The following is a 27541-nucleotide window of genomic DNA, read 5'->3' on the forward strand; positions in this document are numbered from 1 at the left end:
TTGTTGATGCTTTACAGGAAGGCTGAGTGACATTTATTTTTTTTTAATTCAATATTTAGTAATTTACAGTATTTTGGAAAGATTTTTAAAAGTATCAGGCTTTCTTTATAAAAGAACCACCTTTATTTTTAATGTGTAGTTTTATGCTGGTAAGCATAAACAGCTACAGGGCGGCTGCTTAATGAGTTAGGGATTAAAATACTGAGTGTTCGATTAAGAAAGGCTGAGGTAATCCTTAATTTGACATGTAATTTATGATTTAATGATTTAATTATGACTCTTGATCATTTTTGGTCAAGTTTCCTCAACCTTCAAGGTATAAACTTGCCACCTTACTTTTCACTTCGGGAGGGGATGGAGGGGGGGTGCTATGCTGCTGTATTTAAAGTTTAGTTGGGATTTGCATTACTATTTATTTTTAAAGCATCTAAGTGTTGCCCAGCAAAAATAGCTACATGTTTCTTTTAAGTTTGGGTATTTGACCAGTCAAAATTTGGTCAACTGACTGGTCAAATATCAGTCAAAATTGTAAAAAAAAATGTTAATAGGTCCAAGTAATACACAGAAAAAGCCCAAATTTTCCATTAAGAAATGTGTCAAAAATGATAAAAAAAATCGTTTCTGTCAAGAAAACTACAAAAACAAGAGGGGGCTTTTTTTGTAAAATTACTATAACCTTTGGTCAATAATATGCAGTCAATTGACTGGTAAATTGATAATATTTGACTGGTCAATTGACCAGTTTGCCAACCCTAGTTTCTTTTATAATTTTAAGTTTTGTAGGCATCTTAGAAAATATGTGCAAGATCATGCCAAACCAGCTTATGTTTATAAGTTATTTTATTAATGTGCTTATGTGTAAAGTGAACATCACAGTGACTTGAAACTGCTTAATTGAGCAATATTTTGTTTTAGGCAAATACAGACACACAACTCTTACCAGGTCAGAGGTTCTGTAAAGCAGGTATGTTTCCATAAAAATATTAGCAATTTGTAACAGCCTTTTAAGAACGTATGTATTGCTAAGATTATCCATTGACTTTCTGCATTAATAGAAGCAGAGGAACATGGGACCATTGTAGTAGCCTTGTATCCTTATGATGGCATTCATGAAGAAGATTTGTCGTTCAAGAAAGGAGAAAAAATGGAAGTTCTTGAGGAGTAAGTATGATAATGTTGGATGTAATGTATCTTTTGATGTTACTAAATCACTTTTCTTGTTGTGTTTTATTACTTTGTGCCCACACCCATGCAAAAGGAAGAAACTTCCTTTCAGTGTGAAAGTGAAAATGTTCCACTCAGTTCTCTGTATTTCTTGACAACCGTCTTGGGGGAGGGCTGTTGCATTCTGCCCTTGAAGCTTTTCTCAAGCTTCTCAGATGGCTCTACTTCCACGTCACGTGTCTCTTTCCAGCCCAGTCAAGCCCCTCAGCAAAGAAGCAGATAAATAGCACTTGGTTATTTTTGGTTTGCATATTGTGAATTCTGTTGTTTTTGCTTTTCAGACTAGGGGAATGGTGGAAAGCTAAATCCTTCTCAACGAAAAAGGAAGGTTTCATTCCAAGCAACTATGTAGCAAAGTTAAACACTTTGGAAACAGAAGAGTAGGTTCCTCTATACTCTAGTATATTTGAAACTTTTCTACCCTATTGTGGGCCTTTAGGGGGTGGGTTAAAATCTAACCCTTGACATACTTTTCAGATGGTTCTTCAAAGATATAACCAGGAAAGATGCAGAAAGACAGCTCTTAGCTCCTGGAAACAGTCCTGGATCATTCCTCATCAGAGAAAGTGAAACATTAAAAGGTAGGCAGTCAGTTTAATCAGTGGACTCACTGATTAATCTCTGAATCTGCTCTAACAAAAATTTTGCTTTCAACGGATGTGAATTTGGCACCATTTTGTTATGTCGCTTTTTAGTATGTAACCATGAATTCAGTGGGACTGAAGTAAATTCTCCAAAGGAAGTAAAAGATTCAATAAAAAATAGGACTGTGAGAAACCAAGGGAAGTTACCTTGTCCATCTCTGTACTCAAGGCAGGATTATCATCGTCTAAACCACCCCAAACTAAGCATTTGCCTAATCTGCTCTTTAAAATGTCTAATTTTGGACATCATGATTTACCTAATGAGTTCCTGAATCTCTATAGGTAATCTGTTTTAGTGCTTAACCACCCTCATGGTGATCCTGGTATCCAACTTATGCTTTCTTTGTTGCAATTTAAGACTGTTACCTCTGGTCTTCTCCCCCCTTTACACAGAGAACAGTCTGTTACCATCCTCTTGGTACTTGGACTGTTTTCAAATCCTCTCAAGTCTCTTCCTCTTCAGACTAAATACCATATTTACTTAAATACAAGACAAGATTCCCCCACCGCCCCCCAATGCTGATGGTGGGGGGGGGGGAACTATCCTCTTATATTTACATACAAGGAAACTTCATTTAATATATTGTCTGTCATTAAAATGCTACCAAAAGCAGCATATGCTCAGTAATGGAAACCAACTATGAATGCAGCCAACACTGAGTATGACTGCAAAACAACATGTGGCCCGTATTGGGCAAACATGCTGATAGAAAGGTTTTTTTTTAAGTGCTGCTTAAAAGTGTGTTTATGGAGCAACTGTGCTAAACTTGTAGCAGTTTTCAAAAATACATCAATTCTAGATTAAGTTTATGGGTACTAAATGCAAATTAATACAGGTATGTTAATTTCAAGGTCAGTGTTTTCAAGTTTGCTCCTCATTTTCATGTGTTCAGGGAGAGTAGAGTCTGATGGTAAGGTAAGGGTTGGGGGGAGGAGCTGTAAGGGGAAGAAGTTGAGGGGGCAGAGGGCAAAGGGGCTACCCTTCAGATTTATTTTCCTTGCTATAGCAGCAGGAAGGGGACAAATTCAAGGCAAAACTCCAATACTTAGATTCTATACCGGGACAACTGTAACAAATTTATCAATAGAATCTACTTATGGGAGGGGCGGGGGGTTGTCTTCTATTTAGGTTGGTATATTCAAGTCAGCATGGTAATCTTAGTTCTCCCAATGTTATCTTGTAAGTCGTGTTTTATAGACACCTGATCATTTTTGTTGATCTTATAAGAACATAAGAATTGCCATTTGCTGGGTCAGATCGTGAGTTCATATTGCCCATTACTGTTTCACACATTCCTCTGGACTATTTCCAGTTTGTTCATATCTTTCTGGATGTATGGTGCCCAAAATTAGGCATTGTTTTAGGTAAGACCTTACTGCTGCTGAGAAGAATACAGGCATTGCTTCCCATGACTGTTCTTGTATCCTGGGATTCTTCAGGGTTCTGTTATTATTTTTCCCCCCAGCAGCAGCAGCACATTAAATCATAGCTTGTAAGACATGCTACTCTTCATGTTTCTTTCTGCTGTACTGCAGCCTAGTCATTCATTCCCCTGTTTGTATTTGTGGATGTGATTGTTCTGTCCCAAGTTCAATATACTTTGTTTGTCCTTATTGAATTTCAGATGGTAAATTGGAGAAATGGCCTGAATTTAATAAAGGTCATTTTGTACCTTATCCTGTCTTCCAGAGTATCTGCCTCTCAACCAGCTTGGTGGTCTCTGAATATTTATTAAGTGCCCACTCAGTACCATTGTCCTTCCATCTTCACTGAGTTCTATCACTTAAAACTAGGAGGAAATTATAGAATCAAATAGAGATAAATGGTCCATCCTTATGCTAAAATATTGCTCTAAAGAGAGAGAGAAAAATCCCCATTGGTTCTTGAGTAGTATCTTGGGATAAGTTCAGTGCCAGCAGTGGGGTTCATTTAGTTATGTTCCTCATGCCAATTGTAAAATATTTGTGAGAGATAAACGTGGAACGTGACAAGTAGGCAAAATATTACTTACTGCATTTGTTGTATCTATTGAATATTGAACTATAGAAATGTGTGTTTTACAGGCATACAAGCTACCAAACAGCTTTTTTTGCACCGTTTTCCACAGGTAGCTACTCTCTTTCCATCAGGGACCTTGATCCACAGCATGGTGATGTTATTAAGCACTACAAAATCAGGAGTCTAGACAATGGAGGATATTACATCTCTCCAAGAATTACTTTTCTTACCATCAATGAAATGATCAAACATTACCAAAGTAAGTTAAATGAATTAGTGAATTACTTGTCAGATATTAAGCTTTATTTTAATGGAAAAATAATTTATTGTTCTATTTCAAGTCTTTCCAGTACATTTTATAAATAATCTAAGCACTGTGAATGTTGTTGCAAGATTCATGTTAAGAGCGAAACACAAGTTCAGTCAGAGTCTAAGGCAGTGGTATCAAATTTATCAGGTCCTGTAGGGCAGATGTGTGGGGCTGGAGTAGTTCACAGGCTGGATTAGGCCTGCAGACCATCTCCTTGTACTGGATTCAATGCACGGGACTGGGCCAGTGCAAGTACCATGTGCAGCACATACCCCAAATTGGCCCCATGTGCAGCACTGTATGTGGCATGCAGGACAATCTAGAGCCCGCTGCATCTGGTGTGCGGGTCCAGTCCAAAACCCCCAGGCATCACTGCAGACCGGATGATAGGTCATTGGAGGCCAGATCCAGTCTGTTGGCTGTATCTTTGTACCTCTGGCTTAAGGTCTGTTACTGGTACTAGAAAGTCTGTTTCTGATCTCTCATTTACCAGTATAAAATGAATAATAAATGTAAAAGTCACTCCTCCCAGAGTTACACTAATGTGCAGTTAAAGTGAGAAAAAAACAGATAAGTTATAAATAAAAAAACCCTTTGTTTGTAAGTGTAATGGTATATTATAATAAAGGTGGATGATATTTACAAAATGTAATACATCTGGTATGTTGTTAAACATCTACTGGTATTTTCATAATATGAAACAAAAGCAACCTTATAATTTTTTATGCTAGTGGTTGGGCCTTTTACTATTGAATGTTCTGAGGAAAAATCAAAATTTCCATTGACAGGGAATATTACTTTCCAATATGCAGTAATTACTTTAAAATGTTTATAACTTCTTGGTTATCATAATGGTGTTCTCCCACCCTTGCCCCCATTGAACATAGTCTTGATAGTTCAGAATAATGTTTTGGACACTGGAGAGAAAATACTGGGTTGAAATTTTCAAAACTACACTGAAGAATTAACCGCCTAATAAAATTATACAAGTCTTTTTATTATCATGCTGCATGTGTCATAATTATTTCTTCTCCAGTCACTGAACAATTATACACTAAAAAAGTGTGATATAGGAATTTCAAAGCAATGCTAGGGGGGTATATGGCACATAAGTTAAAATAATACTAATTTTAAGGTCCACTTAAAGTTTTGGACATTTCAGTAAGATCAAGATTATCCTGTATTTTAAGTCAAAGGTAGCTTTTTCCATTATTTTATTGCAAATGGAGTTGGATCCAATGATTCTTTTAAAGAGAGAAAGGAGCAATTTGTGTGCAATCATCATTTGTCTTCAAAATGCGTAGATGACTTGGTTCAATGCTACCTGCCCCTCCACCCAGTAATTAATAATAATAATAATAATAATTTTGCCTGTCTTAACTGACTGAACCAATGTATTATGTACGTTAAATGTCTTCAGGGACATAAATTCTCAGGTGATCTTAAGCATGGTCTAGTGGCCTGAACATGGGGGAGGGGTGCAGAAATATCTAAATTCTGTCAATGCCTGGGCCATAGATTTCCTGTGTTTCAAAATTTGCTGTCTAAAGTTGGGCATCTGAAGAGGTGAACTTAAACTTCCTGAAATCTGAAGTCTAGGAGAGGAACAGCAGATACTCGGTGTTTCTGATTTTTGATCATAAGCAACAAGATCCATCTTTTTTTGTTTTTGTATTTCCTGAGACGGGTCTCCTACTCTGTCTTCACTGACATGCCATCAACCATTAGAACATGCATTTTATTTACTTTGGTGTTACTGCCCTCTTGGAGTGAAAAAAACGCACATTATGAGCAGCCATGACCTTTTTTTTGTCTGGCACTAACTGCAGATCACACAGCTGTTTTATAAATTGGTTTTTGAATTCTGAAACCCTAAATCTGATTGAATGGTTAAATATGATGTGATGAATACAGAAAGATTGGTTTCTATTAGATCAAAGCATTCCTCATAATGCCTGCTTTATTTTGAGCTGATTGGTGTTGATCTGCAGTTGTGCCTACATTAAACAAAGTATGTTTAACAATGCAATGGATTTTTATACTGTGTTTTTCTTTGAAAAACAGAGCAGTCAGATGGCTTATGCAAAAAACTGGAAAAAGCATGCATTAGCCCTAAACCCCAGAAACCTTGGGATAAAGATGCATGGGAGATTCCACGGGAATCAATTAAGTTAGTGAAAAAACTTGGAGCTGGTCAGTTTGGAGAAGTTTGGATGGGTGAGTAGATGATACTTTGCGGTTTGCTTAGGTCTTTGAAAATGTAAATATTTAAAATGTCACTGAAAAATAAATGTCTACAGTAGAGTTTCAAAGACACTGATTCACACTTGTGTTGCTAGCTTTGACCCTCATTAGAGTATTATCTGAATTAATTTGCCCTATTACATGTGTAAAATAGCACTTTTATCTTGGAAAACACCCTCTCTTGATGCAAAACATCTGAACAGAACTTGTCAGTTTTTTGTGGGGTTTGGAGGCCGGGGGGCAGAGGTTCAGTACTTCTTGTGGCAGGTGGGTTCCCAAGCAGCTGGAGCCAACCATACTGGCTTTTTGCTGGTATTGTTGTAATGAATCACACTGATGGCTATCCTTGCAGATAGTGACCACAGAAAGCCATGCATTCAAGCCTTACACTGTAGTAACTCCTGAACAAGGATTTGATCTAGGGAGAAAACTATGGGTGGATCCAGGATTTTCTAAGAGGGTGCAAGAGCACTAACTGGTGCTGCAGAGGTGGCTGCACCTCTGCTTCCATCCTCTCCCTACCAGGTGGGCAGACCATGGTGTGGAAGTAGCAGCTGGGGACTTTTCTTAAGTCCTAAAGCAGATAAGATTCTTCTCTCCTCCACACACACCAGCATGTCCCTTCCCCCTCTCATTCTCTCATTCTTCCACCTGCCACTGTCTCTGGCTACCCTAGAGGTCTGGGGAGCTCCAGAGCCATTCCTGCCCCGCTCTAACTGGTCTGACTAGGAGTGGAGCTTAGCTTGGGGCAGCAGTGGTGGCAGACAGTCTCTTCTGTCCCTGCGCCTGCTCCTGGGCTGAGAGGAAACATCCGGAGGGACCTGGGCAAGGAGGAGAAACCCACCCACTGCTACTGTTTGTGGCTGAGCCTAGCTTCCTGTGGAGCCTGACTAGAGCAGGACAAGAGCAGCTCTGGCTTCAACAGTTTCCCGTGGCAGTGAGTTTCATATTCTAACTGCTTGTTACATAAGCAATATTTTCTTTTACTGGCTTTAACTTGGATCTTTTTTAATTAAGTTAAATATTTTTTTGCTTTTGGAAAATGAGCATTAAAGGCCCTGATCTATCTTTTTTATACTATCCATTTTTTAAAATATTTTTTCATGTCCTCTTTTATTTTTAATGCAAGGAATTCCAGTCTTTTCAATCATCCTTTCTGTGTTCCTCATTATTCTCCTCATCCTTCTCTGAATCCTTGCTTCTTCTTTAGAAGTTGTATTTAATGAATAAACATCTTAAATATTTTAAGCTGTGGGAAACAGTGCATTTCTGAGTTTACTTCCTAGACTAGTGTTCTGACAAGCTTTGAAGAGGGACTATTGGCCAAAATATTTTAATATTCTTATAGGAATACACTGCTTGTAATACTGTTTTGAAATGACTTTTCTAAGTAAAAGTAAAGCATCTTTGTATTGGCATGAGTACGGCATCTTTGACAGCTAATCAGAAATCTCCAGTTTGACTTACAGATTTAATCTTTCAGCATAAAAAAGAATGCAAGTTGTATATCTGCATAATATATTGTGGCTTTTTTATGAAGATATGAGCTAAAGGGCTTTAAGAAGGCACCTAAATCTGGTATGCCTGGGTGATGCTTTATTTAGTTTGGACAGAGACCAGCCATTGTGCAACATTTTTTTTCTGTCTAATAAACTAGATCAAGAAATATTTTAAACTGACACTGAAATACTGTAGAAAAATCTGTGGTGGTCTGTTGTCCACTCAATGTAGCTAATTTCAGGAAGTGACTAGTTCTGCACACACATGCATAAAAATTTAAAAAGGGGTGTTTCTTGTTCAAGATGTTTCCTCTTGTTTTTGTGATATTCTCGTCATCTAAATTGGGCTTAACATTTGCCTTTGTGAATTATTACTTTATGGGAGAAATTACTGTACTGTGAAGTTGAACAACGTGCTTCCTCTCACTCTCTGCTGCATTTCTGAAGCAACAGAAGCTGATTTGCATGGCGGGGATCCTTTCTAGTTATAAGCATGATTAATCTTAGTAGCAAAGAAGTTAGAAGTGGAAAAGACATGTTGGGTCATCTGGCCCAACACCAGGCCACACAGGATTGTAGCAAGTAAGCTTCTCCACTCATTGCTAATAATAAGCTACTGAAAGTACTAAGGAGTGGCGTAGTGGCATTTGGTATAAGCTACTTGTAATATTCTTTTGATAAATTACTTCTGCTTTATGGTACAAAGGTGATTTTTTTTTTCTTTCTTTTTTTTTTTCTTAAGCACTATTAGGTACCAGGCTTGATTTACTGAAGAGCTTTCTGTGACTACGTTTAAATGTATTTATAAATACATCTATAATAATTTATATAATAATACATAACTATGAAATGCATATGTATTTCATAATTATGTATTAAAAAGTATATAATTATGTACATAATTTATAAATACAAAGAGAGTTGTTTGCATGTACATGTGTACTTGCCTTACACGCTAACAGCAATATACATATGGGTTCATCAATATCTGTTTATCCTTAGATGCAGGGGCAGCAGCGGACATAGTCTTCCTGGACTTTCAGAGGCCTTCGACATTGTCTCTCACCCCATTCTCATTAAGAAACTGTGGGACTGTGGTGTCAACACCTACACAGCCAAATGGGTCGCCAACTGGCTGGAGGGCCGCACCCAGAGAGTGGTGTGGATGGGTCATTTTCGACCTGGAGGGATGTGGGCAGTGGGGTCCCCCAGAGCTTGGTCCTCGGGCCCGCACTGTTCAACATCTTCATCAGCGACTTGGATGAGGGGTAAAAAGCACCCTGTTCAAATTTGCTGATGACACGAAGATGTGGGGGGATGTGGGCACGCTGGAAGGGAGGAATAGGCTTCAATCAGACCTAGACAGGTTACAAGGGTGGGCGGATGAGAATAGGATGGGATTCAACACTGACAAGTGCAAGGTGCTGCACCTGGGGAGGAAGAACCAGCAGCATACCTACAGGCTGGGGAACTCCCTTCTCATCAGTGCTGAGGCAGAAAAGGATCTTGGACTCGCTATTGATGCCAAGATGAACATGGGCCAGCAGTGTGGGGATGCAGACAGGAAGGCCAACCATACCTTGTCATGAGATGCATCTCAGGCAGTTCCAAGGAGGTGATCCTCCCCCTCTACGCAGCACTGGTCAGGCCGCAGCTGGAGTACTGCGTCCAGGTCTGGGCGCCACACTTCAAGAGGGATGTGGACAGCATGGAGAGGGTCCAGAGGAGGGCCACTCTCATGATCAGGGGGCAGCAGGGCAGGCCCTACGAAGAGAGGCTATGGGACCTGAACCTGTTCAGTCTCCACAAGAGAAGGTTGAGGGGGGATCTAGTGGCCTGTTACAAAGTAGTCAGAGGGGACCAGCAGGCACTGGGGGAGTCCCTGTTCCCCCGAGCACTGCCAGGAGTGACTAGAAATAATGGTCACAAGCTGGCAGAGGGTAAATTCAGATTAGACATCAGGAGGCACTACTTCTCTGTCAGGGAGGCTAGGATCTGGAGCCAACTTCCATGCGAAGTGGTGCTGGCTCCTACCCTGGGGGTCTTTAAGACGAGGCTTGACAATCACCTTGCTGAGGTCGTTGGTCCCCAGTACTCTTTCCTGCCATGGCAGGGGGTCGGACTTGATGATCTGCTCAGGTCCCTTCTGGCCCTACTAACTGTGAAACATTCCATGAAGTGGCTACTTTTGCTGGTACAGTTTATAAAGATTTTTATACTTTTGAGTTGGTGTACTGGGGAGCAGCTGCACTGACATCATAGTTTAAAACAGCCCCCCAGCCTACTTTTTTCTATTCATTTTTGTCTCCCAGTACCTACGGCTATGATACAAGTCCTAACAGTCTCTGGCACTAGTAATCTATGAGTGAAGGAGCAATCAAGTAGGGCTAAAAGAAGTTAAGAACACAAAAAGAGCCGTTATAGTTTATTTTACTAATGAGTCACATTTTTCTGACATCCCAGGTGTTGGGTTTAATATACTTTAAATGTCAATCTGTAATATTACAGTGTTGGTATCTTTTTATGCAACTACTAGAGCAGCAGAGGAGGTCAAACCAAAGAAATACATTCTTGAAAATAAGAGTCTAAAAATGTTCCAGCAATTTTTTTGACGTATCTGACTATGGGTTATCTAATTTCCTGTGGCAAATGTGCAAGATAAATGGGTGTGTTTGAAAACGTTGCAGATGCGTTTTTGCAGTGTATCCGTATTCTGAAAACTAATTCAAAGTGGTCTGGCTGAAACCTACAGAAAGGAAGGAAGTAGAAGCTTCATCACTTACTCATCCCCTTTTGTATTCATGTTTCTTGTAGGAAGTTGGAGTGCGTGAACGTTTCTCATGGATTGCAAGTGCCAGACACCTAAGAGTGGATGTAGACCATAAGTCAGATTCGGTAGAGGCAATGCAGGCATTGGAGGGGAGCCTACAGTAGCAGAAAGTCTGCTGCTTTGGGTGAAGCTTGTAACAACCCCAGTAGTGAGTGGGGGGTGAGGGGGAAAGTGGCATGAATCAAGTTCATATCTCTCACAGTCTCTTCCTGGTTGATGTGCATTCAAAGCATGTCTGCCTGGCAACTGATCTTTTGGGAAACTGATATGAATGCAGTTAGAACCAGGAAATGATTATTTATATTGTGGTAGTGCCTAGCAACGCTGCTTAGGGACCAGAACCCCATTGTGTTTCTGCTGTACAAACACGTAACAAAAAGATGGTCTCAGTTTCAAATTATATCATTCTGCTGTTTAGCCTGAGCCTGAAGCCCTTCCATAACTGACCATTCAGACTGTGTTTGTGTTCCTTTCTGTGCCACCTGTGATACACAGACAAGTACATACTTAGCAGATGACACTGATATGGGTGCAGTTGTAGGCACTCTGGAGGGTAGGATTAGGATTAAGAATGACCTTGATAAACTGAAGAAATGGCTTAAAATTAATCAGCTGAAATTCAGTAAAGACAAAACTGAAGTTCTGCACTTGGGATAGAACAATTGCATGCACAGAAACAAACTGGAGAGAGACTGGCTAGGCAGAGGTACTGCAGACAAGACTCAAGGGTTATAATGATGAATGTATCAATAAGCTCTTGTACAGAAAAAAGGCAATAGCATACTATACTAACAGGAATGTCACATGCAAGTCAAGGGAAGAAATGATCCTTCCACTCCTATCATCACTTAGTAGGGTCTCACTTGGAAAACTTTTATGTCCAGACTTGTGCCTTGCAATTCCAGAAAACTGGGGACAAAATGGAAAGAATTCAGTGAAGAGCAACACAAATGATTAGTGGTCTGGGAAATGTGATTCAGGAGAAAAAGCTGAAAGAAGTGAAATTTAGTTTGGAGAGGTGAAAGAGGGATTTGATAACAGTCTTCAAATACCCAAAGCTTGGTTATGAAGAGGATGGTGATACTCTGGGGCATCAGGGGATAGGACAAGGAGCAGCACTCTGAAATTACAGCAAGGGAAATTTAGATTGGATATCAGGAAGAACTTTCTAACTATGCGAGTGGTTAAGCATTGAAACAGGCTACCTAGAGTTGTTGTCCTCGCATCCTTTACAAACAGACTAGCCAAACATCTGTGTAGGTTGGTTTAGGCGAAGATGATCCTGCCTTGAGCAGAGGGTTGGATTTATCAGTAGTCAACAACATTTTGTTGTGGAGAGAAGGATTGGGGGCTGATTTTAATGCAACTGGCCTTCAAGAGTGGGCAGCTGCCCACTCTCAGCCTGTACTGGAGCCAGAGTCAATCATCACTTCCCTCCATTCTGCTGCAGTGCTGCTATTGCTGCTTCTCCCTAGTGTGTGGGCAATGCCCCCTACTGCTGCAGTGGCACAGAAGCCTCCTTGCCCCGAGGGCCAGATGAAATGCCTGTGGACCACAGGTTGCCAACCCTTAGACTAGATGACCTCCTGAGGTCCTTTCTAGCCCTGCTTGTCTCTAAGGCTGTGAAAGAACCTTGCTATAGTTGCCAGCTAAGTGATAGTTCAATAAGCTTCAAGTGCTAGCTTAAGTCTTCATTTGGGGGAATCTGATTTAGTCCTTGGTAGTGACCAAGTTGACACTTGTTTCATCTATTCAGTCAAGTTATCAGAAATGAATAATATACCTATCAGCATTGATTACTGTTTTTCTTAAGTAGTATGGGGCTGGGGCCAGGCCTGCTATAAAATTTAAGTGCCGTTCTGCAGTGGCCACACTTCCTTTATCTGGTTTCCTCAATTGTATGTGAGAAAATAGCCAACTTCTTTCCTTTTCCCTGTTAACTAACAGAAGAATAGTACAGGACCAAGCTCTTAAGTCTTGTTTTTTGTTGTTGCTTTGTCATCCTTCCATTTTGCTCCTTCACATGAGAGGATTCTGGTAACACATAATTTATTTTCCTGAATGAAGGGCCGTGCCACGGTGGGATATGCCAAGTGCCCTTGACCCTGACTGAAGTAAATTTTAGTACCTTGTACACTTTCTGCAAGGAGTTCAAAACAGAAAAAACATTTTAAAATAAGCCTAAAATGGTACGTTTGTTTGTTTCTTTTTTAAAAAAAGATTTGTATGCAACTGTTTTACATATAGTAAAGTGCCTATTTGTCTTTCCTTTCTTTTTAACTCTTCTATGCAAGAGATTGTTCCTTGGCTGCACTTGGTTGTGCATTGTACCAGGCTTACAGATAGCTTTTGGAGGTTGTGTTTTTTCTTCTTCAAAAAGATGGCAGATGACACTAGTTTAGGATTGGGAAGACCTGGATTCAGTTCCCTGTTCTGGCACAGATTTTCTGTATGACCATGAGCTCTTTCTTTGCCTGGAATGAGTAAGTACTGGGCTGTGTACCTTCTTTTAGAGAGGCAAACTGTTAAAATATGGAGATTGGCTGGTAGCTGGGTGTTGAGTCATGAATTTTACCTCTTCCTGTTAATTTTTTTTTTTTTTGCAGTGTTGTAATGTGAAAAGTAGGGCACAAAAGGAACCTTAATAAAATGGTCTCACTTTTATATTATTTTTGCATAGTTACTTACAAAAATAGAACATTGTACATCAGTGGGTAGAGCAATAATCTGTTAATGCATCTTGGAAAATAAGAATTTGTAACACTGATGATTCAAATGTGCTATATAAGAACACTTGCCTCCAAGATTTTACTCTCGAGTTCTTGTCTAGTTTGCAAGCTTTCCTAACAGTTGGCATACTGCTGAATTATTCCTGAGCCATGATGGTTCCTTCTTTTCTAGGCTTTTATAACAATAGTACAAAAGTTGCTGTGAAGACTTTGAAGACTGGAACAATGTCAGTGCAAGCATTCCTGGAGGAGGCCAACCTCATGAAAACGCTTCAGCATGACAAACTAGTCAGGCTGTATGCAGTAGTCACCAAAGAAGAACCTATTTATATAATAACAGAATTCATGGCAAAAGGTGAGAACTACTGAGCCTTAAAAGCAACATCAAGAGTTAAATATTCTATATGTAATGAATTTACTCCCAGTAACAAACAATGGAAAAAGGGACATATTTTACACATTTGCAGATTTTGGTTTTAAATGATCAAGAATCTCTCTCTGAAGGATAACAATTTTTATTTTATGCCTACAGTGTTTTTAGGTTGCATTATGTCAGAAATTTCTCAAAGTCGCTAAAATAAAGTTTTTTGGCACATCCTCAGTGTATTCCTTAATATCTGTGGTCACTCTGGGTAGTGTGACTGATCATCTCTCACCAAAATGGTGTAACTAATTAAAGCAAACTACATGCAGCAATCCTTCACTTCGTTAACATTTTCATTAATTATCCAACGTGTTTCATTGATTGTCCATCGTTCAGAGACAACCAGGCTTTTCTAGGTAGTTACTACACAGTGCAGAAGGTTCACAAAATAAAACTATTTATGAACGGATACTTTAGTTGCGTGTCTTCATCAAAGGGCTGTTCTGTTCTCTTTTATGAACAAGATGTGTTTTGTGACGTTTTTAAATCGTAATATGGTTAACAGAGTGGTAATTACAGGCAGTTCCCTAAGGATAGCTTTTCTGATATCCCTAAAAATGGGAAAATCAAGTGTTCATATCTGTGACTCAAAGGAAAAACCAAAAAACAAAACCCCAAACCAGAATAAAATAGCCCATTCTCACAACAAAACAAAACGGATATCGTTTTGTGTTGTTGTAAGAGCATGTTAAGAAACTTAGCTAATTGTATCCAATTTAATATTTTCACATATTTGTAAAACTGGCAGCCTGATTACAGGGCTAGTGATGAACTTCCTTTTATTTGTAAACTGTTGACTTATTCTTTCTTTATTGAAACAGGCAGTTTGCTGGATTTTCTGAAGAGTGATGAAGGAAGTAAATTGTTTCTTCCAAAATTAATTGACTTCTCAGCTCAGGTAAATAGTTACAATACAAACAAAATTGAGTTGCTGACAGCATTTGTCTTTTAGTCTGGAACTTGTGTCAATTACTGTTGTAAACTCTGTTGTAGTAACAGTGAACTTTATTTCATCATACCAAAAAGACTTGAGAAATATCGTGTCTAGAACTACTTCTGCATGGGAAGGAAATAAGAGTATTATGGTAAAACCTACCTGTTCTTAATGTTGGGACGTTATCTGTTGTCAGTGCTATTGTCATTTCTGTTTGCAGAAGAAAGGGCTGTTTTCATTTCTAGTAGCAATAATATGTAATGGTCTACTCAATTTACAATTCCACGGATTTTGTGGAAACTGGAATATCCAGAATTGCCCTCCAAAATCAGTGTAAAAAAAGCAAAACAATAAAAATGAAATGCTGGCCCGCAGGGTGGGGAGAGGGGTGTTGAAGTACCAGCTTGCAGGGTGGCATGGAGGCAGCGGACAAAATGGCAGCCACCCTCTCATCCTTCCTCCCACCACTGAGGCCTCTGCCATTCAGTGCCAGGAGGTGGGCTGCCAGAGCACATCCGGGTACTATCAGCAGAATTAGCTTTTTATGCCATAACCAACGCATGAAAATTGTTTAGTTTCTCCATGATTTAAGTAAATTTCTAATAATGTAATATCAATTCTGCATAGTATATGCACTTGAGAATCTTTTAAAAGTGTTAGTAAATGTTGTTTTTTTCTTCCACTGGATCAACTGGTCAGATTTCTATTTAGCTGAAGAGTGCTGTTGCTTTCAAAATAACAATAATTTTAGATGCATTTCAGTTGTTTAGACTTTTGGAATAATTTTTAGAATTATTGTCTTTCAAGTGTAGTATATGAGAGAGCCTAGCTCATGCGCATCAGAACCCAATTAACAACCGATAGCTACAAACTATATAAATGGGGTACCTATCATTTTTAGGTTAAACTTGTGTAAGCTCTAGAGTGACATAGAAACCAGAGTCCAGTTTAAAACCCAATGGGTACATCAACATTAGATGCTTTATTGTACGTTAGACTAATTTAATGCACAGTAAAGCATCACTATCTACATGTGCAGCAATTACTGCACAGTATGTTAGCTTAATGCACCATTTTCTAGTACAGTACTTATCGATACAGGTACTAGAAAAATGGCACATTAACTAATGAACCATACTCCATGCGTAGACTGATTGGGAGCAAATTGCTCCCAGTCAGCCTGGGCAGAAGGAGGCCACAGGATTTTACCTGTGTTAAGTGATTCTGGGAGCATGTTGTTCCCCCAACTTTTTCTAATGAGCATTAGACTTGTGCAAACTTATTATTTTGTATTGATTAGTGCCAGTGCAATAATAGTATTAAGTAGCATAATATGGTTGATACCACTGGGAAGCCAGTATATAAATAAGCATGACTTGAGTCTTTCAGTTACAGAGGCTACTATGAGCCAGCCCAGATGGGTGCGTCCAGATGAGCACGCATGTGCCTCTTGCTCAGTCTCAAATCCCTTTGAGATGGGGCAAGAGGCAGGTGCAGGAATAAAAAAATTTTCCCCGTGCTGCAAACTTGCAACACAGGGAGAAAATTTAGACCCCTGGGTATCGGGGGGGTCAGAAAAAAACACTTCACAGAACAGTGGAGCAAGGCATAGTTCCAGACCATTCCTGGAGCCAGCACAGGAGTCAGTCCTCCAGAAGAGATGCTCTGATTTTGGGCAGAGCATCATCTCTTTGGTGCTCCTGCTGCCCCCGGCGCTATCCAACTTAATTTAGGGAATGGGGGAGGAGGGGGTTATGGGTGTGAGGGGTAGCAGGGGGATGTAGGGGGAATTTGGAAGTCGCTCTCCTGTAGGATGCTCCATGTGCCCCAGCATCACAGCATTCACAAGCTGCACCTGGTACCTTGTGGTATGTACAGAAAAACATTTAAAGCTGTGTCTGTGGCCGAATTGCTGATTCTCTGAATCGGTATCGAATCTTCAGGTTCGGATTTGGCTGAATCGAATTGGGGAGAGTGATCCAAATCAACTAAATGAATCACTGTCCCCAATTTGGGCCGCATCTGAATTGAATATGGCCTGTTTTGCACACTCCTAGTATACAGTCCTAAGTGGGGAAGATGAGAAAAAAATTGTGAGGTAATGCTGCTGAAAATAAAATGATAGCAGGCAACAAAGGATATGTGAATTTATAATCTGCAAAATAATCCTGTGTGGCAGTGGTTCTCAACCAGGGTGTTGAGGTTTGCAAACATAATTCACAAGTTAAAGATTCTGCTCTGTTACGGTCTTTCTGAGTTCTCTGGAACAGAAGAATCAGTCTGTTGTTTTTATCTAATCAATTAAGAAGTAAAAACGAAGAGGTAGCATTTTCCAAGAGATGCCTCGAGACTATTGAGGGGTGCCTTGGTTCTAGAAAGCTTGAAAACCACTGGATTATGGGCCAGATGTGCAAAGATAACACATGATGGACAGGCCAATTACAGATCATCTTTCAGGTCCTAGTGCTATAGTTTGTGGTGGTAGATTGAGGAAGATATCTTGTTACCTCCAGAAGTGTTAGTTCAGGGGGAAAACATAGGGAAAGGAAATTCACAATAAACTACTTAAGCTGAGACGACACATTGACACAGACTTGAACTCGGTGTGACTGTATAATTCACAGCAGTCTTTTAGGCTGTTTGCCAATTATTCTGGCTTTTCCTGGAAAAAAAATGAAAAGGCCGCAAACAATAGCACAGGGGTGTCTCTTTTCTTGGAAGTTCGCTGTGAATTTGCAGTGTGGTAATCTTGTCCATGACCAGGCAGCACCAGTAGTACTACTCTCATGTGAACACCCCAACATATGGGCAGGAGTGCCAGGTGTGCCTGCAAATGTTTGTTGCAATGATCAGTTTCTGAAAGTATCAGTGCTTATTGCAGAATAAGTTAATAAAGGGCTTGTGGTATAGCAGGGGGAGGGTAACAGGAAACAGTTCCACTTCATACATTGCAGTCTTATCCAGAACAACAGCCTTTGTAATCTAGAGTGGCCTGTCAGAGGTGTAAAAAAAATGAGTTTCAGGGCCAGAGGCAGGGGGAGGGAGGATGTGGTCATTGTGATCATCAGAGAGCAGAAAAAGTCATGCAGTGCCTAATGACACTTAAAACGTGCACACTTAGCTGAGTCCAGGAGTGGCACTTTGGTATAAGTTGAAGTGGCTTTTCCATCAGAAAACCCATTTGGGTCTTTACAGCTCAGCCTGTTTAATATCTGTCTGCTGGTAACTTTCTTCCCCTGGTCAATTAGCGAGAGGGACGCGTACTACTTGTTTAAGGGCTTTTAAAAAACCAAACAATGCTATCTAAAACATTGGTTTAAGTTTTAAATGCTGACCATTTCCAAACAAGCTGTATAAAACTTGCCCCGACTGTATTTCCATTGAGGCCAGTGGAGTCACCTCAAGGATTATTTTGGCCAACTCTGTAGGCTGATGGTTGTATTTTGGCCAACTCTGTAGGCTGTAGGTGTTGTGATAGTGTCCATAAAAAAAAAAAAAAATCTGGGGTGTTGACTTTTCATTGCAGAAGGCTATAGGTGAAATCCTGGCTTTTTGATCCTTACGTTTAGAGATCGTGATATTTGTTTTTTAAACTTGGACTCAATACTACATATCTGATTCTATTGCCTTGTTATCAGAGGTGTTAAAATCTATTTTTACCCTCTGTAATAGCAAATACACACCAAATTTCTAGTTACAAAAGGTGCACTAGATTTCTCTATGATTTTTGAGAGTTTTTGATGCACATGGTACTCAGTTATCAACTTTGGACTGTCATCTTTATGAAATCAAAAATTATTAAAAAAAAAAAAAGACAAAAATAAGTAAACTTGCTTGTCCTCTCTGAGAAATGGGTCCAGACCAAGGATTTTTTTAAGTTGCGGCTTTTTTGTTTTGTTTTGTTTTTTAATATGGGAATTTTTTTCTCCATTCTCTGAAAGAGAGAAACTGTGCCCTGAAAAATGCCATTTTGAGGAGAAAAGCAGAGTTGAGTAAAGGAATAATACTTAGAGTCCAAGTAGAGAGAATGTAATATAATATAAAACAGGGTAGAGTCTCTTGTTTTAAATGCAGCAGTCCAGAAGCAAACACCAGGATGTAAAGTACATAAGGAACAAAGACTGAAAGATCAAGAATCTGAACTAGATTCCTCTTCAAAAATAATCTCTGTTAAGTGTTTACTAGTGGCCTATTTGTGTGTGTGGCTTTGTCTTCAGTTTGCTATTAGCAAATGAGAGTTGTAGTTAGTTGCATTAATCTGAGGTGAGAAAGAAGGCAGGGTAGAGATGTACCTTAGACTAACTAAATCTGCATACGTTTTTCTTAGCCTGAGCATACTTCATTAGATGCTGATCAGCATCTCTGCATCTGATGAAGTGAGCTCAGACTCAGGAAAGCTTACGTATCTTGGATTTACTGCATTTACTTTATTCCAAGATGAGGCTTCACCCCACCTCCTCCCACGTGTTAAATGTGGGTGAGGGGGGAGCAAAAAGTCCCTCATCTTGAAATCTAATGCAGTGTGGTGGGGGATAACCAGCTGGTATAGCCCTGGCTGCAACCCAGGCTCAGGACCCAGAGCTGCAGCTACAGCTCCTGCCTTCATCCTGTCTTCTTCCCCATAGCCTTCTCCCTACCCCTTCATCTCTCCCCAACCCCACGGCACAAGCTCCTGCTGCTACTGCTACAGGGTTGGCCTGGGGCCAGAACAAACGTGCTCCATGCCCCAGGCTGCAGTGGGCTTGGAGCTTACCAGAGCATGGGGGGTGTGGGGGAGGCACCAGTGAAGGAAAGAGGCTGCTGAATAGTGGAGAGATGTGGAAAAGTTGGACCTGAGGCCATGGGTAGGCAGGCAGGCAGGGGGCTAGAAGCTGCATGGTAGGAGAGGATGGGTGGGGGTGGGACACTAAGAGGCTGCGGGGGAATGGAAGAGGAGCCTGAGGCTGTGGGGGTGGTAGGCACAGGAGTGGGCAGAGTCAATCAGGGTAGGCATGGGGGGAGCTAAATGGGGAATTTGCAAGGGGCAGGGGGCAAGCCTGGCTCCCTGACCATGTCTCCATCTTCTGCCCTCTCCTGCCTGGCCTTGTAGGCTAGGGACAGACATTACACATAAACCAGTTTAAGTGATCAGAAACTGATTTAAACCTGTAACAGAACAGATGTTCAGTGCACATAAGCCAGTTTGAAAAAGGCTGAAACTGGTTTGAGAAAAACTTGAACTGACTTGAGTCAAACCAGTTTATACAATGTGTGTCCCAGACCCCTTCTTGGTTTAAGTTAAATCAAAGTCCTCTAGCATCCCAGGTGCTTTGCAATTCTGGAGTGGGCTCTGCTCCAGACCAGCAGGGCTGGCCCCTAGGGCTGCACGAAACTTTGTTCGCTTATTCAATTCAGAGGAAATTCAGCACGATATGGCAGTCCAATCTGAATCTAACTGTGAGACCCGTTAAAAGGTCCAAATTGAATCCAAAGCCAAAATTGATTTGGAGATTTGCATCAGCTGGGGAGGAGCAGGCACAGCCAGGCAGCTGAAGGTTCTCCTGTGGCTCCTCTAACAGTGCCTGCCTCTCCCCAGGTTGGGGGAGCTGTGGGAGAAGCCTCCATGGCTGCCCTGCCTGGCCCCAGCCTCTTGGAACTTAAAAAAGAAAAATATCCATGCACTCATTGGCTCTGGCAGTGGTGATCAAAGCCTCTGAGTACCTGTGGCAGAGCCCCCCCCCCCATGCAGCGTGGAACAGTGGGAGGCAGCGGGGATCACCTCCCCTGCCTGGCACCTGTGCGGCAGCTGCCTCAGTGAGGGTGCAGTGCAGCTCAGCAGGATGCTGTGCACTGTCTGGGAGCTGGGGCAGCTGCAGTAGTCACCCAGACCCCGGCACCACTCAGCCCCAGTAGCCTTAGCTCTCAGACAGTGTGTGACACCCTGCTGAGCCATGTTGCACCTGTGCCATGGGGGCAGCTGCTGCATGGGTGCCAGGTGAGGGAGGTGATCCTTGCTGACCCCTGCACAGGGAGGGCTTTCTGCTGCACTGCACAGGGAGGGCTTTCAGGAACTGATAGCCACTGCTAGAGCTGGTGAGTGTGTGGATTTTTTTTTTTTTAAGTGCCATGAGGCTGTGGCTGGGCAGGGGCTGGGGCTGGCCAGGGCAGCCATGGGGGCTTCTCCTGCAGCTCCCTCTACCCAGGGAGAACCTGCAGGCACAGCTGAAGGAACCATGGGAGACCCTGCAACTGCCCTGCTGTTCCTGCCTCTCCCCGGAGGACCCAAATCTCCAAATCAATGCTGAGTATCCGATTTCTGATTTGGCCAAATTAAATGGGGACAGTGATTCCAATTACCAAATCGAATCGGCCAAATCTGAATTGAATACTTCCCTATTTGGAGATCCCTACTGCCCCCCCGCCCCGCTCCCTGGCTGCAGCTCCTGCAGAGACTGCAGGTACAGTGGGATCTGCCTGGCTTCCTCCTGGTCCCCCCTCCCCCTCACCACTCTCTGCTCAAGCAGAGATTTCCCTCTTCCCCTCTGCCTTACACAGACACCTCTCAGCATTAGCTAACATACCACTTGCTGGTTACGATCTGTGCTGTAGGAGATGGGACAAAGGCAGATAGGACAGTGTCAGTTTAGGGCTTTTTGAAGCTAATCAACAGGTAGCTGGTAATGGCCCTCTGAAGAGCTTGAACTAATGAGAGAGACTGTGTTTTTTGATGGGATGACAAATGCCAACAACTCCATGACTCCCTGCTGTGCAACTCAAATTTCTGTTATCAACAGGGAGGAGGGGGGAACCCCTCCCTAATTACAGCATCCTGCTGGGGCCTGGCCACGCCCCCTCATCTTATCATTGGGAAAGGGAGGGCTTCTCCAGCGGATTTTAGGATTTCCATAGCATGGAGATTCACAGCTGATGAAATTTGCAAGCAGTTCCTTCTCCCTACACAGATCATTTACTTACCAGTAGGGCCTGGTTTTAACCACAATTTTGCATTTTTCATGAAAATCAGGAAGTTGACTTTTGCTGGGGAGTTCCCCAGGAAGCAGCCATACCATGTGGCTTTTCCTTGCAAAAAAATGGAGCCATGGGGACTGCCATGCAGTACCCAGTGTCTGCCCCTGCCTACCCCAGCAAGTGTTTTTAGCAGTGATGCATTACCAGGCAGGGCCCGGCAGGCAGTTGGAGGAAAGTGGTCTGTGCTGCCCCAGCAGGGCTCCTGCTTGCAGAGTGGGTCTTGGGGCAGCAGTGGGTCAGGCTGAGGGACAGTGGCCCCTCACATACATGCAGACAGCCCTACCCCAGCCAAACTTGCCTGGCATTGAAGTGGCTTGGCAGTGCCCGCAACCAACAAAGGTTTGCTCGGCAGGTGGCAGGGGACTGGAGTGTGAGTGGCATCTCTTGCACAAGGGGGGGGCCCCAGCCCATTCAACCAGTGTTGCGAGTTTGTTGGCTGAGGGCACTGCCAAGCCACCGCTGCCTTGATGCCAGGCAGGTTTGACCACACTTTCCACCCTGACCATTAGCATCATGGCCCATTCATGGGTAGAGGCCACCATGATCTGGGCATGAAAATGGTGGCCCCTGCCACAAATGGGCCTTGATACTAGTGAGCTGGGCCTGTGATTTAAACCAGGCCCTACTTATCAGTTAATGAAACTGAGCAGCTCCAAAGGCATTGTAAGTTGTTTGGTTCCAGTCAATCAGTTTGGAAATTACGCATATTGTATCAGCTCCTTTCTCAAGTTGTGCCACAGAAGTCTGTTAATTTAATACAGTAGTCCAAAGTTACCAAGTGGATTGTTTACAACTGGTATCGGTTTCTTGTGTAGTTATTTAACTAGACTAACAACATTTGTTTAATTCAGTGGTGCTCAGCCTTATGGCCTCACAGGCCAGAATAATAGCACAGAGCCCATCAGCAGCTAGACCAGGCCCTGGCACCCATCACCACCTGCTCCCTGCTATGCATGCTGCGACCGGGTCTTGGGGGCCTGGCACCACACTCCCTGTGTGCTGGGATTGGGTCCTGGGGGACCTGGCAGCATTCCCTCCCACCGGGATTGGGCCCTGGGGCCCAGCACCACCTGGCACTGCATGCTGGGATCAAGCACTCCACTGCTGCTGAAATTCCAGACCTGTGGGGAGACCCATGGGCTGGGTGACAGCACCATGGGCAAGTTTTGGCTCATGGGCTGGAAGTTAAGCACCCCTGGGTTAATTTATTATGGTAGGTCTTGCCTATTGTTTTTGGAGCAAGGGCTCTCGGAATTTTTAGGTGCTGAAATGTGACTAGTGCAGCACCTATATTTGCTTGCGATTTGTAAACTCCATCTCCCCTTGCTCCAGTGTTAGCGAATCTCTCGGACTTCATCTCTTCCTTCTTCAGGAAATGGACATTGTGCAGTTCCATTCAGTGCAGTTACCATATACGTGTATACAGAATCCTGATGCAAATTAAATCCTTCATTTGGAAAGGCTGAAAACTTCCACTCTTCTATTTTTTTTTTAAATGCCTTAATGCTATCACAATAATAAATTTTGAATAAAATTAATAAATACACTTGTAGCAAATGTTTTAGTAATTCTTATTCTGTATTAGAGATCTCCATTTTTTTCTTCTTTTGAGTTTCCTTTTCAAGTTCCTTTTTTAACATATAAAATTCTGGTAAATAATTGCACAAGTTACTGTTTCATCTTCCTTTTTTTTGAACAAGCCTTTTGTTCCATTCAGAATATACAGCAGCTAGCAAGAGCTAAGGAATACACTCCAGCCTCCCTTGCCCACATGTTTTAATACAAATATTCATGAACAGTAAATATTTAAATAATATATTAATCAGCCATAGAAAATTTGGGATTTGTTTCTGAAGGATTTCAGATTACCATAAATGCTGTGGTACTGTACTTATTTTTCAGTGCCTCTTCCATTTGATGCTAGCCGATTAATGTCTGGGGTGTGCCAGGCTTTAATCTAAATTTTTTTTAAACCCTGTTAAGAAGTTTTGCTCGTCTAAAGTCGACATTACCAAAGGAATCTGGTTTTCATTAGGTTACAGACCATCCTATTAACACTGATCGGTAAACGCCTTTCCTGAATTGCAGGCTGCCCTAGAAATTGAGACCTCCTGATATCTGAAGTGCAGGTACTTCAACCTCAGAATTTAGCAGTGGTATTTCTTTTTTTCTCCAGTTGTGGTTTGAAATCCTTACAGCAGCTGGTGTGAAATAGAGAAGCTAAGTAAGAGTTCAAGCCCCCTGTACTGTCACCAGGTTCATAGGAATATACAGAGTAGCCAAAAGCTGCCTTTACACCCTGCTTCACCCCTGCCCACTGACTTGCAGCATGTGTATTTTCACTGCAGTGGATGATCTGGCTCTTAAATTTTTAACTTAAGAAATCCAGCTTGCCAAACTGCAGAGAAATAATTTAAAAGGTTCCATGATACGACAGTACTGAGCTCAGCTGAAACCAGTCTAGCAATAGCACTACTTCATATTCTTATGTACAGCTTAGAAATATACAGTCAGAATCTCTTCAGTGTCTCATTAAATTGTACGCTCTCTGTATAAATATTTAATAAATAGCACTGCACAACATGCTGAAACCATGCCTTTGAAAAGGACATTATAAGGAAGAGAGGACTCTGATTTGGAATTACAGTACAAACCTGAAGTTCTTCAATTTTATGCTGTATAAAGCTGAGGTTCACCTTATTACAAACCAAAACAAATAGCTAATAATGCTTTATTTTGTGTATACTACTTAATTCTAGCTTTGAATTATCACCAAAGAGGTATCAACAATGACTGCTTGTATAAACAGTAAGGGTAAAAATAAACTTAATATTTGAGTCCTTCTGCCTGGAAGGGACAGAGCCCTTTTCCTTGGAATGAAGGGCAGCTAACTCAAATTAGCCACGATTGTCCTGGGAAAACTGATATCTCTGAGGCTGCTTACAGACCTAGGGGGAAAAAAAACAGTTTACTTTAAGCTTATCACACAGTACAGAAGATGCATCATGTTACTTTGACCTGGCTTGCCCAAAGTCTGTGTAGATCACATGCAAGACTTTTTGGTGCTTTCATCTAATAGCTGAATCAGATTTAGCTAAAAGTGCCCAAAAATCCTGCTGAAGTACCCAGTCTATATAGATGCTGGTGAGCTGGGTTGAACTAATTCACTTCCTCTTCCAGTAAAGCACTGGTTTTTTTTGTTTTGCTTTTTTTCACACCTGCAAGCAACCTGAAGTACTTGGTGTACTTCAGAAGTACTTAAAGTGGGACAGTGGGCTTGTACTCTCTAGGGCTAGGGACACGCATTCGAAAAGCCTGAGCCTGAATTGATTTAACCTGCAACACTTGAACCAATTTGGAAGTAGATAGACATTCCCTCTTTCATTCTAGAAATGCAGGCACATGCCTGCAGTGGCTCAGGCTAGAAGCTGGGGGGTGCTAGAGCAGCATTCCCTTCCTTTCCACAATGTTGAGCTGAGGTGGGGCATGGCCAGGCCCTGGCAGGACACACTAATTAGAGAGGGGTATAAACCCCAACCTTGCTTGTGCCATCCCAGGCTTTTCCCCGCTGGCTGCTCAAGGGGATCCTTCTCTCCTGGTGTTGCCAAACCCTGCATCTATTGCTAGTGACCTTTTCAATTTGTCTCCCTGGTTCTTCAAACTGTGTGCAAACCAGGTCACTTCTAACACCTTTCTCTGTCCCCTCCTGAAGATTGACCAGTTGCAGTTAGCAGGCTGCTTGTCCTAACAGTGTATTGTCCCCTCAAGCCCTAGAAAAGAAAACATCTCATTAGTTTCAAACTCTTTACATCTGTGGGGTGTATTTGCATGTGCAAGCCACTAGCTGTCCGCTTTGTTCCAATGAAATTGGAGAATCACGCAGACACCTCTCAGTGTTAGCTAGCATGGGTGAGCATGGCCAGATACTGGGTCCCTGCCCTGGGAAAGGGGCAGGAAGGGGGATCTCTACTTGAGCAGCCAGCCGGGAAGAGGGGGTGGAGCAGGGGGAAGCCTGGCAGCTGCTGCAGTCCCTCAGCCAGCCAGAGCAGTGGTAGTGCTCTGACTAGGAAGGAGAGGGGCGGGGACAACCCTGCTCTAGCCCTGCAAAGCATATGGGATGCTGGGGGACTCTGGTTTAAGTTAAACCAGGAAGGAATCTGAAACGGACATTGTATAAACTGGTTTGACCCAGATAAGTTAAGTCTGATACTACATTCAACCAGGTTTACCTCATATAGGTTTCAGCCATTTTCAAAGTGGTTTATGTCCACTGAACTTCTGTTAGAGGTTTGAACCAGTTTCTGATCACTTAAACCAGTTTATGTGTAATGTCCTACCTACCCTAGGATTCCAGAAATGCATTCTGACTTTACCCTAAGTTTATTCAGCTTCAGATTTTTCATCTTCAGAACCTGTAGTTAGGGGGAGCAGGGGAGATAACCCTCTGTTTATGCATCAGTTCATCAAGTATCCCCATTTAAAATAATTTTTCATTTTCTTATGCTTTTGTAAAACTTTTTAGCTCTTTTTGGGACAGTGTTGAAGATTCATTCAGCTCGTTTCATCAGTATTCAGTATTTTGCTTTTCATCAACCATTTTCTTGCAACAATAATAGCCTTTAGCTTCCATAGTAATACTTTTATTTTGAAAGAATTCTACATCCACTTACTAAATAGTTTTCCAGGACACACTTGTACTAAGTGTAAGTACTAATGATTGCACAGTAACTGGCATTACCGCACAGTCCCAATGCTGCATGGGTTTTTTCCCATGCTACTGCTACTGTGCAATAGGTCGGCATCACAGTTCCTGCCTGCTGATGCTTCATCGCCATAGCAATGAACCATGGCAATGTAGCTCATTGCTACAGTGATCTAGTGTCTTGTGTAGACGTGCCCATTGAGACCTGATTTACTCTTTACTCTTGCATGTAGCTTTGCAGTGGGGAGGCTGCTTACACAGTGATTTAAAGGAAAAAAGAGCAATTTGAATAGTTCTTGGAGGCATGGCAGTAATTATTTAAAGGGATATTGGAAGAATATTCATTCAATTCAGTATACAAAATTGTGTATTAAAAACGAAAGCTGTGAAAGTGCTCTATACTAGGTGAGGCATTAAAGAGAAAACAAAGCCACTTTTCCTAACCCTATGTAGCATTTGTATATAGTTGAACAACAGCTGTGTTTGGCTGCTCATTTGAATGTACAAACACTTTTTACGTGACCAGCTAGGAATAGTTCTACTTTTTCTTTTTATACTCGTTAGTTGATTTGCATAATACATAGCGTGTCAGTGAAAAAATGTTACTACAATTTATAAGAATGCCTTGGGAAAGCACTGGTTTACTTCGTGAATATTTGTGTCAGCCTTTGCAATAGGCAGTAATTTAACATTCATTAGCACATTTTATTTGCCTGAAAAACGCAGTTGCTCTTTCCCACTCAGAAAAGGAACTGTTGTTGTTTTTATCTTTTATTCTTTTCACTGCTTGGAAATTTTTGGATGTGTGAAAACTGGTATACAAATGACTTTTTAAAACTCCATGCCCTACCTCCTCCCCTGCCACACACTTTTAATGCAAATAAAAGTATTGTTCTGAAAAATGTATTTTTGAGTTGTAAAATTTGCTGAAAATGTAAAGAATCAAAGCAGATCTTATGCTGAATAATCATCAGCAGTGGTATTTCAGGTCTAC

General features: G+C 41.6%; 1 protein-coding gene across 4 annotated transcripts in view; it reads left to right on the forward strand.

The window, feature by feature from the left end:
- Positions 1-27541, forward strand: part of LYN (LYN proto-oncogene, Src family tyrosine kinase) — an 86577-nt gene that overhangs the window by 38406 nt on the left and 20630 nt on the right. For all 4 annotated transcript variants that reach the window (XM_090039986.1, XM_090039987.1, XM_090039984.1 and 1 more), the window contains exons 3-10: positions 916-964; positions 1056-1161; positions 1506-1604; positions 1702-1805; positions 3977-4126; positions 6242-6394; positions 13652-13834; positions 14725-14801. In XM_090039986.1, the coding sequence (XP_089896112.1) occupies positions 916-964; positions 1056-1161; positions 1506-1604; positions 1702-1805; positions 3977-4126; positions 6242-6394; positions 13652-13834; positions 14725-14801 (921 nt within the window). The remainder of the gene's footprint in view (positions 1-915; positions 965-1055; positions 1162-1505; positions 1605-1701; positions 1806-3976; positions 4127-6241; positions 6395-13651; positions 13835-14724; positions 14802-27541) is intronic.

Source organism: Crocodylus siamensis, chromosome 3 (genome assembly GCF_052110815.1).
Source record: "Crocodylus siamensis isolate JL-2025a chromosome 3, ASM5211081v1, whole genome shotgun sequence".
Taxonomy (NCBI): Eukaryota; Metazoa; Chordata; order Crocodylia; family Crocodylidae; genus Crocodylus; species Crocodylus siamensis.